The sequence below is a fragment of the Notothenia rossii genome, assembly GCF_949606895.1.
Source record: "Notothenia rossii genome assembly, contig: scaffold_612, whole genome shotgun sequence".
Taxonomy (NCBI): Eukaryota; Metazoa; Chordata; class Actinopteri; order Perciformes; family Nototheniidae; genus Notothenia; species Notothenia rossii.
The window spans coordinates 1-16,152 of NW_027640034.1; the positions used below are offsets into that span (position 1 = coordinate 1).

General features: G+C 40.1%; 2 protein-coding genes across 4 annotated transcripts; one reads left to right on the forward strand and one right to left on the reverse strand.

Annotated features, from left to right (window-relative positions):
• Positions 1–609: 609 nt before the first annotated feature.
• LOC307027153 (ELAV-like protein 1-B) lies at positions 610–6,761 on the reverse strand. Of its 2 annotated transcripts, none has more exons than XM_079695346.1 (6): positions 6,602–6,761; positions 5,110–5,165; positions 4,962–5,033; positions 3,890–4,058; positions 1,276–1,379; positions 610–800 (listed from the first exon to the last, which is right to left on the reverse strand). In XM_079695346.1, the coding sequence occupies exons 2-6, from the start codon at positions 5,143–5,145 to the stop codon at positions 630–632; spliced, it is 552 nt and encodes a 183-aa protein (XP_079551472.1). In that variant the 5' UTR covers positions 5,146–5,165; positions 6,602–6,761; the 3' UTR covers positions 610–629. The 2 variants fall into 2 exon arrangements, with proteins under 2 accessions (XP_079551472.1, XP_079551471.1); XM_079695345.1 differs by having other exon boundaries at positions 611–800; positions 3,878–4,058.
• An 824-nt stretch (positions 6,762–7,585) lies between these two features.
• On the forward strand, positions 7,586–16,051 carry stx6 (syntaxin 6). Of its 2 annotated transcripts, none has more exons than XM_079695343.1 (8): positions 7,586–7,800; positions 8,914–9,134; positions 9,620–9,714; positions 10,101–10,160; positions 10,927–11,055; positions 12,638–12,744; positions 13,997–14,091; positions 14,200–16,051. In XM_079695343.1, exons 1-8 carry the CDS (start codon positions 7,766–7,768, stop codon positions 14,274–14,276), a joined length of 819 nt encoding a protein of 272 aa, XP_079551469.1. In that variant the 5' UTR covers positions 7,586–7,765; the 3' UTR covers positions 14,277–16,051. The 2 variants fall into 2 exon arrangements, with proteins under 2 accessions (XP_079551469.1, XP_079551470.1); XM_079695344.1 differs by having other exon boundaries at positions 8,965–9,134.
• The last annotated feature ends 101 nt before the right edge of the window (positions 16,052–16,152 follow it).

Below are 16,152 nucleotides of genomic sequence, written 5' to 3' on the forward strand. Positions count from 1 at the left end.
TCCTCACCTCCAATGTTTTTTTTTGTGTTGCCATAAGTTATTCTCTCTGCGTTGGTGCGCTGGGCTAATGCTAATAATGCTAACAAATACAATGGCGGCTTCACAAAAACATTTCAGAGTTTTACGGAGCGTGGTTTGCGATTCGCCCAGCCAATAGAAATTGGTACTTTTTTCTCCCCAGGATAGCACCACCTCTCGAGCAGGTAATAACAATGGGGGTAAAAGTTCCCGGCACTAAGTACTCTTTTTGGTGTGAACGCGACATAAGAGGTACTAACGGAGCTAAACGAGAAAAGTACTCCGGTGTGAACACGCCTTATGACTGCAATGATAAATCAACTTATCGATTGGTTGGCGAGGATGGACATTTTTCACTACTTTCCTATAATTTCTGACATTTTACAGTCTTTTGGGGCTTAATATCGGACATTTCTCACGGGTAAGGGTTACGATGGACATTTTCACAGTTTTCAGTGTTTTTGACAATATTGGGCTTCATTTCTGACATACTTCTAGGGTTAGGGTTATGATAGGTAATGACTGCTATGATAAGTTAATTTATTGATTTGAGAGGCTAGGATGTACATTTTTCTCTATTTCCTGACATTGAATGCACTAAACTAAGATTATTAACGGTGGTTATTACCGGAGGCCTGGTCCACGAGCACCCTGGAGTTGATGATGTGTCCGAAGCGGCTGAACATGTCCTCCAGGTCGGGCTGACTCAGCGTCCTCGGCAGCCCGCTGATGTAAAGGTTCGCGTCTTTAATCGTGTCTGAACTCGGCCGGGCGAAGGAAACCTGCAGAGGAGACAGGAAGCATCTCAGCGTGCCGCATTCAAACTCACTCAAATACATCAAAATAATCAAAATGTTACCAAATTAAATATACAGTTACATCCATCTTTAAAAAAAACATTTTAAAAAACACAGATATTTTTGAAATTGGTGTTTAAATATTCAATGTGAAAAAATTGAAATATTAAAAAAAAATCCCAAATTAAATACAAAAAAAAAAAGCATCCAGGTTGTTCAAAATAAAAGCATTAATTTATGAAAATGAAAGTCTGGCACATTGTCTCTGAACTGAAGAAACTCACAGATTCAGTGTCAACATGTGTCCATAATAAAAAAAAAAGCAACAAAAAAAACAATGCCATCAGTGTTTTCAAAAATACCTTCATCCGTCAGACAGTGGAGAGCGCCCTCTAGTGTCCGGGAACACAACACATCTTTCAGGTGAGACAGAAAATCAAAGAGCTCCTGGGATCTTTACCTTGATAGTTTTAGACTGTAGCCTCAGGCCATTGAGCGTACTGATAGCCCTCTCTGCATCATTAGCGTTAACAAAGTTAACAAAGCCGTAACCTAAACTGTGGCCTAGAGAAACACAAAGGAAAACAACAAAATAAAATAATAAAACTGTCTGCGTTTCAGCCGCCACACACTCTGGATATTCACAAAACGACAATAAAAAACTGTGAAAAAAAGTACAGGTTTTGAAAAAGTAAGAACATTAAAATCTTCTGAACAAACAGAGAAAACTTCAAACACTGAATATTTCCTCAGAGCGACCGATCACAGCGCTGCGGATCTTTGTGTCAATAAAGGTTAAAATATAATGATGATTGGACAAAACGCTAGGGGTGCGGCTCATTGATGATAAGAGCTGGATACAGCGTGGGAGGCGGGGCCTCGTTCTTTTCTATGAGAGCTGCTCATTGGCGCATGAGGACAAAATGGCCCAACTTTTGAGAGAGCGAAACGTCAGATTACCCAGCATGCCTGGCTGTCAGAGCAGAAGAACCCGTATGTGCGCTCACAGAGCATGCCCCCCTTAAGCCCCGCCCCCCGAGCTCCCACTCTCGGCTCAGTAGAATGAATGGAGACAGAAAATAAATCTAGATTTGGCTTTTAGTGCATTTTACAACTTTAAGGACCGAATTATTCTAATAAGGGCTATAACATAGTTCAGACTGGGTAGTTTATTTAGTTAAACAAATTATCCTCTGATTTACAGACGTCTCTTTGCCCATGTTAGTCAATGGGAAAAAGTATTTTTGGGCCGGGTGACGTCACGGACTGATACGGAAGTTGCAATACCGCCGTTTGGACACGACGGATATTGGGCACAGAGTCCGGCGCACTTCCTGGGCGCTTGGGTGCTATATTCGATTCTTTTGACTAATATTCCAGTTACGACTTTTGAACAGGAGCGCTCACTCCGAGGAAAATCTCGGTGCATAAATCTAATGATAAGTTTCCTTTACTTATTCAGAATAAAAAAAAGATCAGGACATTCATTGTTTAGGATTTACAGACATTTGCAAAGCCTGAAAAATAAAAAACAGGTGAAAACATAATTCAAACATTTCAGTTAAAATAACAAAAACAGACATTATGGGCTGGGCGTTATGATAAGAAAACCTGTTATGTCACAGAGTATTGATCCACATATTGCCCAGCCCTGATTAGCACCATCAGATACCTGACAAACACTGTTGTTATTCAACCTGGTGTGAAAAGTAAAAAAAACATTACAACAGTGCAGGAAAAAAATATTCAGATTAATAAAAAACAAAATATTACAGCATTGTCCTTCAAAAATTACAATGAGATTGTATTAAAAACAAAACATTTAAAAATCATCAATAAACATCAAAAAAGAAAAGTCAAAACCGGAAAGAAAAGAGTACACAGGAAATACTCAAGATATTACTTCAACTAGAATTACTAAATCTACAAAGCAGTACCAGGAAGTAGAATTCACCTAATTATAACTTGTTATAAAAGTACAATAAATCAGAACTGAAGCCCTTGAAATACTTGAAGTCAAACTTTATCCTCAGTTCTGCAGTAGCATCATTACAAATAGTCATGAGTAATATCCAGTGGTGCAGGAATGAGTCTTAAACCCCTGACATTCCCTCACTTCCTGACCTCTGGTCAATGGGTTTTCTCAATATGTTTTTGGTTGTCATCCTGAAATAAGGTCTGTGGTTAACACAAGCTGAAGAGATTTTAACGTTTTGTTCTACGACATAAAATACGTCAGTAAATACGCCACAGGTGAAAAGCGGAGGTTGCTAACAAGTGTCTAAATGAGACGACTAAACGCCATCATGGCCAACATTAGCCACCTTTAGCTTAGCGGTGGTGATCTGAAGTCATGTGACCGTGCTGTAGTTCCTTTATAGCCCAACATTAGCCACCTTTAGCTTAGCGGTGGTGACGTGAAGTCATGTGACCGTGCTGTAGTTCCTTTAGAGCCCAACATTAGCCACCTTTAGCCTAGCGGTGGTGACGTGAAGTCATGTGACCGTGCTGTAGTTCCTTTATAGCCCAACATTAGCCACCTTTAGCTTAGCGGTGGTGATCTGAAGTCATGTGACCGTGCTGTAGTTCCTTTATAGCCCAACATTAGCCTCCTTTAGCTTAGCGGTGGTGATCTGAAGTCATGTGACCGTGCTGTAGTTCCTTTATAGCCCAACATTAGCCTCCTTTAGCTTAGCGGTGGTGACGTGAAGTCTTGTGACCGTGCTGTAGTTCCTTTATAGCCCAACATTAGCCTCCTTTAGCTTAGCGGTGGTGACGTGAAGTCATGTGACCGTGCTGTAGTTCCTTTATAGCTCAACATTAGCTTTTTACTTCAGAAATCATTAAGTGGTGTTAGTATGTGGAGATTATCCTGCTGAACTAAAAGTACGTTTGTTTGACACAGAGATTATTTTCTGACATAATCCAAAATCACATTGAGATCCCATTGGACCAGGGAGATGCTGCCTTCAGGGACTAACACAGAAATACCTCATCCGTGCACCACTCTTTCATTGTACAATTGTAGTGTAAATGTAGTAAATGTGTTTTATGAGACGTACTGTCAGGGTTACCTGCCACTTTGTCTCGGATCAGTTTGGCAGACTCTACGTCTCCCACGCTGCTGAACAGGCTGCGCAGCTCGTCCTGACTCATGCTCTGCGGCAGGTAGTTCACGATCAGGTTCGTCTTCGAGTCGTCGTCCTCCATCATCTGCTCGCTGTAGCCGTTATCATACAGCTCCTGAGACACACACACAATGTTATCATGTCTGGTAGTGTTGGTCTAGATCAGGGGTTCCCAACCTTTTTTCCACAAGAGCCCCCCCCAAATGACTCCTGTTGGAAGTTGTGCGCACCCCCCCACACACACACACACACACACAACAGCGGTAATTAAAGTTTCAAAGTCTCAAAATGCTACAACTCCTATCACAAACTGGATGAATGTGAAGTGTTTAGTTAAAGGAGGGTGAAAGCGTAACTAAGGAGCTCTATTGGAGTGACTCTGATGGTTATTGGACTCAGGATTCATTCATTTGGATTCCCGCTGTATAAAGAAATTAAAGGATGGCGCAGAAGTGGAAACAATTCACAAAGGGATCAAACTGTTTAAAACACATGCTCAAAGTGAGCCGGGTTTTGCCGATGTGTTTATGTGGTTTCAAAAGTCGTAAATAATCTACAAAATGGAGGAGACCGATCTGATCGGAGCAACTGTGACAAATAATCTGAAACCGGCATGGACAATGACTATGTTTTAAAAATGCGCTTATCCAGAAAAGCCTGGTTTGGACACTTTACGGGCAGAAGAAACATTTCTGTTAAAGAAAGAATTATACATTTCTGTTTTTTTTATGCCTATAATAGCTACTAACTAGAATTTGTATTCAAATTAATGAATCAATTATTTTATATATTTTATTGTAATGTAGAGACAAGGCTTTTAGCGACAATCATGTATTGTGTTACAATTATATGTAAAAAATAAAATAAAATAAAAAAAGTCTAAATATGATATTTGGCCTAAAATCATCTGAGGCCTGTATATGTATCATATACACACAAGTTGGTATGGTGTTCCTTAAAAAGGTGACTGCACATGTGATAGTGAATACAGTTCAACCAATCAGAAGCCAGCACTCACCTTTCCAGCTCCTCCTTTCGGGATGTGCTGACCGTCTCTGATGTCACTCTGAGACGACTGCACCTCACACACCTTAAACACACACAGATAAGTTTAACACACAACACACACCTAAAAAGACATACTTCTACCTGATTGATGGACTTACCTTCAGGTACCGGATGTGTCCTCGTCTTAGGGCCATGGAGATGACTCAGGTGATCACTGCGTTAAGAGGGGAGGGGGATCATTTGCCAGACTTCTTTTTACATTTTATAACATTATTATACTAATATTTGCAACAATGAAAAAGGAACCCAAAAAGCAAAAGATAGATGTCACAACACCGTGTTACATGATGTACTGAATGATAAAAACATATTATATATATACAGTATGTTTAGTATTTAGTATTGTATTTGGTCAATGTGGAGCAAATTAAAAAAACTTCAAATACTGTGTAGAGTAAATCCACCAGCTACCCTGCAGTATAAAAAGTCATTCAAACTAGCTGCACCTTTACCAGCTTTGAGAACACTTTCATGATCAATCATTATAAAACATATCATATATATTATTCTGAAATGGACCAATCTGCACAACGACTACTTTTACTGTCGCTACTTTCACTATATTTTGATGAGAATACTTTTCTACTTTTACTTGAGGAACATTTTGAATGCAGGACTTTTACTGTAACAGAGTATTCCTACACTCTGGTACTTCTACTTTAACTCAAGTACAAGATCTGAGTACTTCTACTTTACTCAAGTACAAGATCTGAGTACTTCTACTTTGACTCCAGTACAAGATCTGAGTACTTCTACTTTTACTCAAGTACAAGATCTGAGTACTTCTACTCAAGTACAAGATCTGAGTACTTCTACTCAAGTACAAGATCTGAGTACTTCTACTCAAGTACAAGATCTGAGTACTTCTACTCAAGTACAAGATCTGAGTACTTCTACTTTACTCAAGTACAATATCTGAGTACTTCTACTTTTACTCAACCACAAGATCTGAGTACTTCTACTTTGACTCAAGTACAAGATCTGAGTACTTCTACTTTTACTCAAGTACAAGATCTGAGTACTTCTACTTTTACTCAAGTACAAGATCTGAATACTTCTACTTTTACTCAAGTACAAGATCTGAGTACTTCTACTTTTACTGAAGTACAAGACCCGAGTACTTCTCTTGCCGCTGATGTGTTTTACCGCTAAGAGCCAGGTATACACTGCGTGTGGTCATGTTATGGTTAGCATGGTTTTAAACAGCAGTGTGTAAACGGTTGTTAGCCAGGTTAGCGTTATTTTGTATTTAAAACTCATGTCAAATGTACCGAACGGAGCTAACGACACTTTTTTTACACAAGCTACTGTATCTACACACGTTTCCACTTTCCATAACAATACTGCGTACATTCTATTATCCTGAGTACTTTGCAATAATAATCTTAACGTATAACATCTTGTTTTTCTTAAACTGTGCTTATGTTTAAACCTGCCTAGCAACCAATCTGATTTCTGATGTCTTTCTTTCTAACGGCTAACCGCTAACAGTTAGCCGTTAGCCACATGTTAGCTCCGCGGCCGCTCTTACAAAAAAGCTCCACAGCTTCACGCGGGCAGCTAACTGCTAACACGCATTATATTTCTTACCTGTATATGTTTCGTGCAGGTGAGACACCGTCTGTTAGGTTGATTCACGAAGGATGAGCTGCTGATGTGAGGCGGTAAAAACGACAGATTAGCTTCTTAGCTCGTCTCCGCTCCAACAAAGAAAACAAACTCACGTTGAAGGAGGTATCGCGATACTTCCTCTTCTTCTCTGGTGTCATGGGAGAATATCGCCACCTGCTGTTTTGTTGTGTTTTGTATCTGTATAGTTACAGTAAAGAAAGTACGTTGCAAACAAGGACAACAAAACAACAACTCGAAATTATCTGTAGTATTCCTTTTTATGCTGGACTACTAAAGATACATGTTTTATTTTGGGGAATGTTATTTAATACAAATAAGTGTATTCTGCAAATGATTTACACAATTCTGATTTTGTCTTTATTTTAATAAGAGATATAATATGGCAAAATTGACGATAACTCTCAGATATACAAAATATATATATATTGTTAATATGGTAATAAAACATTATTTCTTTGCAAAAATATAGTTTATCGTGAATTATTCACATCAATGTTTGAATATGTATTCACTGCAGGACTAACTCTGTTTTCTGTAAATGTTATTGTCGGTCGAATGTGGATTCTTCTACAGCACTAACATTCTTTTTTTGTGTATTTTATTGTGTGGGTAATGTTTTTTTCTATTGCAGGTTAAAGATTATTTTTAATATATTTTACAGTCTGTTGAAGGTTATTTTCCCATGGCAAAACTACAATTATTTTTGTTATATTCCACAGTATGTGTAATTTAGTTTTTCTTCTGCAGGACTAACATTATTTTTAAATTATTTTATAAAGTGTTAAATGTTTTGTTTTACTTCTGGAGGACTAATATTATTTTAAATATATTTTATTGATTTTCATAGGTTTTTTTCCTCTTCAGGACTAACATTTTTGTGTACATATTCCAAAGTTAATTTATATAAAAACAGTCTGGTGAAATGTGATACACTTCCAGCCCTGTGTGTGACGTCACAGCGTCGCCTCGCTGCATGTAAACAAAGCGCCGCGGCTGATTGCGGTTCTGATGGAGACAAACTGAGAGGAATCGGAGAGAAAAGTGGATGAAGTTCGTTCTTTTTGATCCGGAGCCGATGGCAGTGTGATGGCAGTGAGATCAGACTGAACCAGAACCAGCAACATGTCTATGGAAGACCCGTTCTTCGTCGTCAAAGGGTTAGAACCGAGCTAATGCTAATGCTAACAGCAGGGTAGCTTCTAGTTTTACCATGTAGACGGAGGAGAGCTGATCAATGATCTATCAAAACAGCAGGTTATTAACAGGGAATAACAGCAGGCTAACTGCTAAGCTAATGTTAGCTCCCGGTGTGTTGCGAGTGAGTTAGCCGGTTAGCATGTTGCTATGATGTTAGCACTGAGTTACAGTCAGTGTTCAGGGTCACAATATTGTCCGTTAATTACAGAGATAATATTCCTGAATAACAGTAGAAACACTCTGGAAGAGGACCTGCATTCAAAATGTCCCTTCAGTAAAAGTAATGAGTATTTTCAGCAAGTAAACGTAGTGTTACTCGTTATGTTACTACTATGTGTATTATGTCTATATTACTGTTGATGTATGTCTGTCTGTCTATTTAGAAACACTATCATCAGATTATAATTACAGAATGTTATATTATTCTGTTTTCAACACTAGCGAATACTTATGAAAGCATTTTAATATTGCACTTTACTGATTAAGATATAATTGTAAACATTGTACAGTTATGGATACATTATTATTCCTACATCATATAATATGTGTATATCAAATTAGTTTGTAATGTATAAAGTTACCAGTAATGTAAACTGATAGATTAAAGCAGTGCAGATTACAAATTCACCTCTGAGATTTACTGCAGTAGAAGTATACAGTCGCAGAAAACTGAAATTCCTTGAGTACAAGTCCCTCGAAATGAATGTCCTTCATTTACCTGCTGTCTAATTATCAATATATAACATTAAAAGTTCAGTGAAATAAAAAACTAGATGCCTATTTCAGGCACAACAGGCTTAGTCAGCCAATAGGACCGATAGCTTTAGGGCTAACGAAGATAACTAGCTAACCACTTCTGTCATGCAGAAGGCAGTGAACGCATCACAGATGTATTATGATGTTAGTTACAGGGAGGTTCAGAAGACAGTGAACGCCTCACAGATGTATTATGATGTTAGTTACAGGGAGGTTCAGAAGACATTGAACGCTTCACTGATGTGTTATGATGTTAGTTACAGGGAGGTTCAGAAGACATTGAACGCCTCACTGATGTGTTATGATGTTTGTTACAGGGAGGTTCAGAAGGCACTGAACGCCTCACTGATGTGTTATGTGTGTTACAGGGAGGTTCAGAAGGCAGTGAACGCAGCGCAGAGCCTCCACCACAGATGGAGCGAGCTGCTGCAAGAAGGGGGCGGGGCCTCCAAGGAGGAAATGGACTGGACGACCAATGAGCTGAGGAACAGTCTGCGCTCCATCGAGTGGGACCTGGAGGACCTGGACGAGACCATCAATATCCTTTAAAACCCTTGTAGAATCTGTTTTATATAATCATGTGTTTCAAACCATACTAGTGAATATCCATTTAGTTTCCAAAAGGAGGCATACTTATTTCTGTGGCCAACATTAGCATGTAAGGTGTCAGCAGAGTTGTGAAACCTAGAATGATTTAAAGATAGAGGGGACAGAGGTCAGGAAAAGTTTAACTACGGATGCAATTTGAGGTGCATATAAGCTCTGAGATTCCCCTTAGACTGTAGGGACATTACACTATTGACTGCTTTGTTGCAAGGTAATGTGTCTCTTATAGTGCTGTACAGCAATATACTATTTGACTTCAACCATCTCTCTGTCTTTGTTTTATTGATTCCTCTTTGTTTTATTCTTTAATGTTGTGAGTGTTACATCGGATCCATGACACCCTGACGTGTTGTAGAGATCAGAGATGTGAAGTGTTAACCTGTGAAAGATGAGTGTTTTTCTTAACTGTCCGTGAACGCATCGTTGAGTCCAACCCAAAGAAGTTCAACCTGGACATGGCAGAACTGTTGAAGAGGAAAGCCTTCATCACCAGCACCAGGCAGACGGTCAAGGTAAGCTTCACTTACATCAGGTAAAACTCATCTCTGTGCTCAGGTGAGGAGTCACTGAACACCAAGCCCGAAGGAAGTGCTCCGGACTCTGAAGAAAATATTCGAGGTGGCCAAACGGCGGTACTACAATTTCCGTATCAGTCCGTGACATCGCCCGGCCCAGAAATACTTTTTCGCATTGATTAACATTTATTAGAATCATTAGGTCCTTAAAGTTGTAAAATGCGCTAAAAGCCGAATCCAGAATTGGGTATTCAAATGTCACTGGTATTGGTATTGACTTAAATTCTGGTATTGTGACATCCCTAGTTGCCGTTGAACTGCTAGTGTCTGATTTGATTCCAAACGATCTGATTGGCTGCTGACTGTACTTTTTTGTCTTGAAGGAAATGAAAGAACAGATGTCGAGTCCAGGTGCGTCTTCAGGGGACAGAAAGAACCACCAGGTAACTGACCACAGGGGTACTTTTATACTGGAGCTGTTACAAAAAGCCTTTAGAAAAGCCTCAAATCAATGCAGCTAACCTTTTAAAGACACTTTTACCCCGAGAGACACTAAAATACCCCCTGTAGTGGCCTTAACTCTTGAGGGTTGAAGGTAGGAAAAGTCCCTGAGGTTTATAGACAGGGTATGGGAGGCCAAGTGCTCAAAAGAATATAACAGTAGGGTTGGTCCTTGGAGTTTATATATGAACAAGGTAGGGTAGGTCCTGATGTAAGAGATAAGATATGATGGACCTTTATTAATCATTGTGAGGAAATTCAGGAGTTTAAACATCAACAGGGTCAGAAGGAAAAACAGGGCAGCACAGATTCACACAAGATTAAAGATGAATACAATTAAAATGATATACAGTTAAGTAACTTTTAAAATAAGAAATGAATTAAATGAACATATTTAGGGTATGGTAGGACTTTGGAAGTGATATAAGGAAAGGGTATATAAGTCCCTTGAGGTTACAGTGAGGGAAGGTCAGGTACATTGAAGGGAAATACGTTTTTGGATATGGACAAAATATATATTTGCAGCTTCCTGTCATTGTAAGCAAAGGACAACGAACCTTGGAGCCAAAATCCTGTGTTCTCATCAAGACCAAGAGTTTCCCTGGTCGAGTTTTTGATGCGATTTTTCCTCATATTCTTACCTTTGGTCCGCCGAAGCTGCTGCAAAACGTAAGATGTCTGACAGTGTGTGTGTGTTGTTGTGTCCAGGCTCTTCTCGGTGAGCGCGGCCCTTCAGGTCCGATCTGGCAGCCCGGAGGTAACAAATACAGCCGTCTGGACAGCCAGCTGCAGAACGCCAACTCTCAGTGCATCGAGGAGCAGCAGGGCCAGCAGCAGGTACACAAACACTGGAGTCATGACACAGCCGATGCAAATGCTTGCCTTCTTTGCAACAGTGGTTCCCAACCAGGGGTACAGCAAGCCCCCAGGAAGTGCTCCGGGCTCTGAGGAAAATATTCCTAGTGGCCGAACGGCGGTACTACACCTTCCGTATCAGTCCGTTACGTCACTGGGCCCAGAAAGACTTTTCCCCATTGACTAACATGGGGAAAGAGACGTCTGTAAATCAGCTGATAATCTTTTTTAAACAAAATAAACTACCCAGCACGAACACTTTTATAGCCCTTATTAGGTCCTTAAAGTTGTAAAATGCACTAAAGCTGAATCCAGATTTAATTTCTCTCCGTTCATTCTATGGAGCCGAGAGCAGGAGATCGGAGGTGGTGCTTAATTATAGGAGGCGGGGCTTAATGACAGGAGGCAGGGCTTCAGGGGGAACTACGCTCTTTGAACTACATACAGGTACTTCTGCTCTGACAGCCAGGCATGATGGGTAATCTGTGATGTTTTGCTCTCGAAAATCTCAGGCCATTTTGTCCTAATGCGCCAATGAGCAGCTCTCATTGGAAAGAACGAGACCCCGCCTCCCACGCTGTATCCAGTTCTTATTATACATCCATGGGGTGCGGGGGCCCCTAGGGGGACTTGAGGGGATCGCAGGGGGTACGCATGTGCCTGGCGTTCTAAAAATAGCGCAAGTCATCACCAAATACATAAATAACTTTTGTTTTACATGAATACAGAAAATAATGTTTCTTTTCAAATATGACGGATAAAAGTGGCTGTTCAGAGGGGGGGGGCTTCTCCTAAAAAAAGAAGAAGAAATGATTGGCTTCCTAAATAAGTAGTGAGTCTTTTTTTCACTGACAACAAGTGTAGATTTCAAGTTTAAATGGACTTGTATTGAATGTGAGAAATACAATTGATTTTCTTTTAGGAGCAGTCGGGTTGAACACGATACGAAGGGTTTCATACACGTAAAGATGTAGGCGAATGATCACAGATGAGTGAGGGGCTTCTTATAGAATGGCTCAAGGGGTACACGAGACAAAAAAGGTTGGGAACCACTGCTTTACAAGATGATCCACGGCCTCACCTCCTCTCAGACGGTTTATTATCATACGCACTACTGCAACTAGGATAAGAAGAGGTGCAGCGAGAGGAGATTGCATTATTCCACTCAGGAAAAGTTCTTTCAGTCATTCTTCATTTTCTGTTGAAGCTGCTCAACAATGGAATCCGCTCTGAAACACTGACACAATCTTCTGCTCCTTACAACCCACTGCCTGTGTTTTAATGTTCTTTCTTGTTTTGTTTTTGGCATTAAGATTTCCAGGACTGTATGTTGCATGTTTTTATCTGATTGTATTTACTTGTTTAAAATTAAATGTGTCTTTAGGTTGACTTACAACATCTGTCCAGGGACTACAGATGAAAAATAGCCTCTTGGCACATTTACAGAAATGTTGATTAATGTGCACTGTCCCTAATAACAGAGCTCTGAGCGATGATGCACTATGGGGATGTTTTGGGTACCTGGTGGATTCAAACAAAGCTTAATAATGTGTGTTTGTATCAGCTGATTGCAGAGCAGCAGGACGAGCAGCTGGAGCTGGTTTCGGGAACAATCGGAGTCCTGAAGAACATGTCGGAGAGGATCGGCATGGAGCTGGATGAGCAGTCTGTGTAAGGACTTTCAGATTCATTTCCATGACTGGGTTTATGCTCTACGTTCGGTTTGTCCCGGGAGGCAACAGACTTGAAGGAATAAAAGGATAGGGAAGGTTGGACATTACTGTAGGATAGAGAAGGGTAGGTCCCTGGAGGTTTCATCAGGATACTGCCCTGGAGGTTAGAGTGAGGGTATCGTAGGTTTAAGGTAAGTGAAGTTCATTTCTAAAAAATAAACTTTTAGGTCTTCTCGGACCAATCAGACAAATACATGTTATGTTGGCAAAAGTTAGCATGGTCAAAAAAGGCGTGTAAGTCAGTTGTTTAGGGACATGGAAAGCAGGTGAGGGACAAGGACAGGAAGTGAGGGACCACAACAGGAAGTAAGGGTAAAAAAAAGCACCTTTTTTTTAGGCGAACATTTTAAAGTGGCCAAAAGTTGGTACTACAACTTCCGTGAGTCTCCTGACGTCATTGGGCCCAAAAACAAGTTTCCCATAGACTTACACTGGGAAAGAGACGTCTGTAAACCAGCGTAGAACTGGGTCTCAGGTAATTCAACTACCCAGTACGAACCCTTGAGCATCCCTACTTTTAAATCATATATTCAAATTTCTTTATTAGGATAAACCCCTTGAGGTGAATCACCTCGTTTTCAAGGGGGTCCCAAGAAAACAAATAACAAACAAGTACAACATACAAACAACATTCACACACATACATCGGAAGAAATAACCAAGAAATTACAAACATTCAGCCTAAGCATACAGCACATGGTAATACATTATAGGCGGTTACATTGAATGCATATCATTGGGTAGAGTAAAGTAGAGTAGCTGTACTATATATACAAAATCATAACAATAAAGACTTAGAAATAAAGACTTAGAAATGGGCAATAGGTGGGTCATCTCATGAGGAGGAATCATTACGTCTTTAAAGTCCTAGATGCGCTAAAAGCCGAATCCAGAGTTTTGTATCCTCTCCGTTCATGTGGCTGAGCCCAGAGCGGCCGTGACGGAGCAAAAACAACTTCTGAATCAATAAAACTGTTCATCTTATTAAATGAGTCAGTTTTCTTTTTATTAAAATGTAATTTCTTTAATGTAAATAACTTGGCAGTGCATGCCTCCCTTTGTTTGCAGAAAACAGGGTTTTTTCACGGCTAAATGCCAAGAAATATTGTTTAAAATCTGATATTCGGTTAGCTGACAAAGCAAATGTTTTGACTCAAGCCGGACTTGATGAGTCTGTGTTTTTCTTGCAGGATGCTGGATGACTTCACTCATGAGGTGGACAACACTCACTCCAGACTGGACAATGTCATGAAGAAACTGGCTAAGGTGTCGCACATGACCAGCGGTAAACTGCCCTCACACTGCAGTAGTGACAGAAATAAAACAATGGATGCTCGTGCTTTTAGCTTGTAGATAATTAGTTGATATTTATTAACAGTCTGTTTTCCCACAGATCGTCGTCAGTGGTGTGCTATCGGTGTGTTGCTTGGAATCCTGTTCATCGTCCTCCTCCTCTTCTTCATCCTCTGATTGATGCCTCCTCCTGTCAGCACTCATCAATCTGTCTACTGGACTCTATCGGACTCCAACAGAGTCAACCTGACTCTACCAGAGTCTATCCCACTCCACCTGACAATCGACTCTATAAGACTCTTTCAGACTCGACTCGACTCGACTCTACTCTACTGGACTCTACTGATCTCTAGAAGACTCCACCAGTCACTACTGGAATCAATTGTACCCTTCTGTACCTCTACCAGACCCAATATGACTGAACTGGGCTCTCCTGATCTCTGGAGTATACCGGACTCTCTCCCACTCCACCTGACAATCGACTCTGTCGGACTCTATCGGACTTTACTAGACTCTACAGGCTCCCATTGGACTCTACTGACTCTACTGATCTCTAGAAGATCTCCACCAGACACTACTGGTTTCTATTGTACCTCTACCAGACCCTATTTGACTGAACTAGACTCTCCTGATTTCCAACTTTCTCTACCAGACTCTACCAGATTCAACCAGACTCCACCACACTCCACCAGACTCTATCGCACTCTCCTGATCTCCAACGGACTCTATCGGACTCTCCTGATCTCCACCAGACTCTATCGGACTCTACCAGACTCCAACGGACTCTACCAGACTCTCCTGATCTCCACCGGACTCTATCGGACTCTATCGGACTCTATCGGACTCTACCGGACTCTACCGGACTCTATCGGACTCTATCGGACTCTACCGGACTCTATCGGACTCTATCGGACTCTACCAGACTCTATCGGACTCTATCGGACTCTCCTGATCTCGTTGTCTGTCTGTTTTCTGCTGAGTCGACTGAAGGCACTTTTTGGTTCTCTGAATGTCTGACTGTTAATCATGTGGAGGTCAGACCAGGTGGAACCAGGTTTGATGTGTGTTAAGGAATCCTGTTTGTTTTATTTAAGGGCTGAAATTCCACTCGACTGAAACTCTTTTTTGAAAACCACTTTAAATCCATGTTTACTCTACTTTGAAAACCACTTTAACTCCATATTTACTCTAAAACCAGTTGAACTCTACTTTAATCCAAGCTGGACTTAATCATAACTGTTGACTCCAGTATATCTATATGCCTTCAGTGTAACCACTTTAAAGTGTTTAACTCCGCTTGAATCTTGACATTAACTCCAGGATAACTTAAAGATAAGTGTATTTCCAACTCAGTATTTTCTACATGTAACTCTGTTATTTTAACTCCATGTTAACATCAGTTTATCTCCGTTTAATTTCTTTGGTTTGACTCGGGTTCATTTCAGGTTTAACTCCAGTGCAATTCATATTTAATCATGTTACCACAAGAATTGTAATCCTGGTTTAACTCCGTTTAATCAAGGTTCAACTTTCGTCCAACTATGGTTTTAACCAGATTGAATCCTTAGTTTCAGGTTTAACTCTCGTTGATTTAAGATTCAAACCTTCTTTAACTTCAGTTACAATGTGGTTTAATCCTGGTTTCTGTTGTAACTGTTTAAATGTACCTTTAATCCTGTTTTTTAGTTTAGTCTGCGGTTGAACTTAAATTAACAGTTCGTGGAAAAAAAGTAATAACACTAAAACTTCTTGTTTTTGTTTACAGTTTGCGTGTTTCGTTTTACTGACTGAATCTTTTTATGTTTAATGTTTTATTTTACTTCACATTTGATTGTTTTTTGTTGTGTCCCACATTATCAGATTCACGGTACGCACGGTGGTAATGAACGCGTTTCCTGTTTTAACAAAATAAAACTGACTGTTGCAAATAAAGTCTATGAATACAAAGATTATTAACAGACTGACTTTGGGTCTGTTCTCACTCTCCATAAATCCATCTGGTTGTTTTACAATTAATTTCACAATTAAGTATTCTCTGCAATTAATCCTTAGG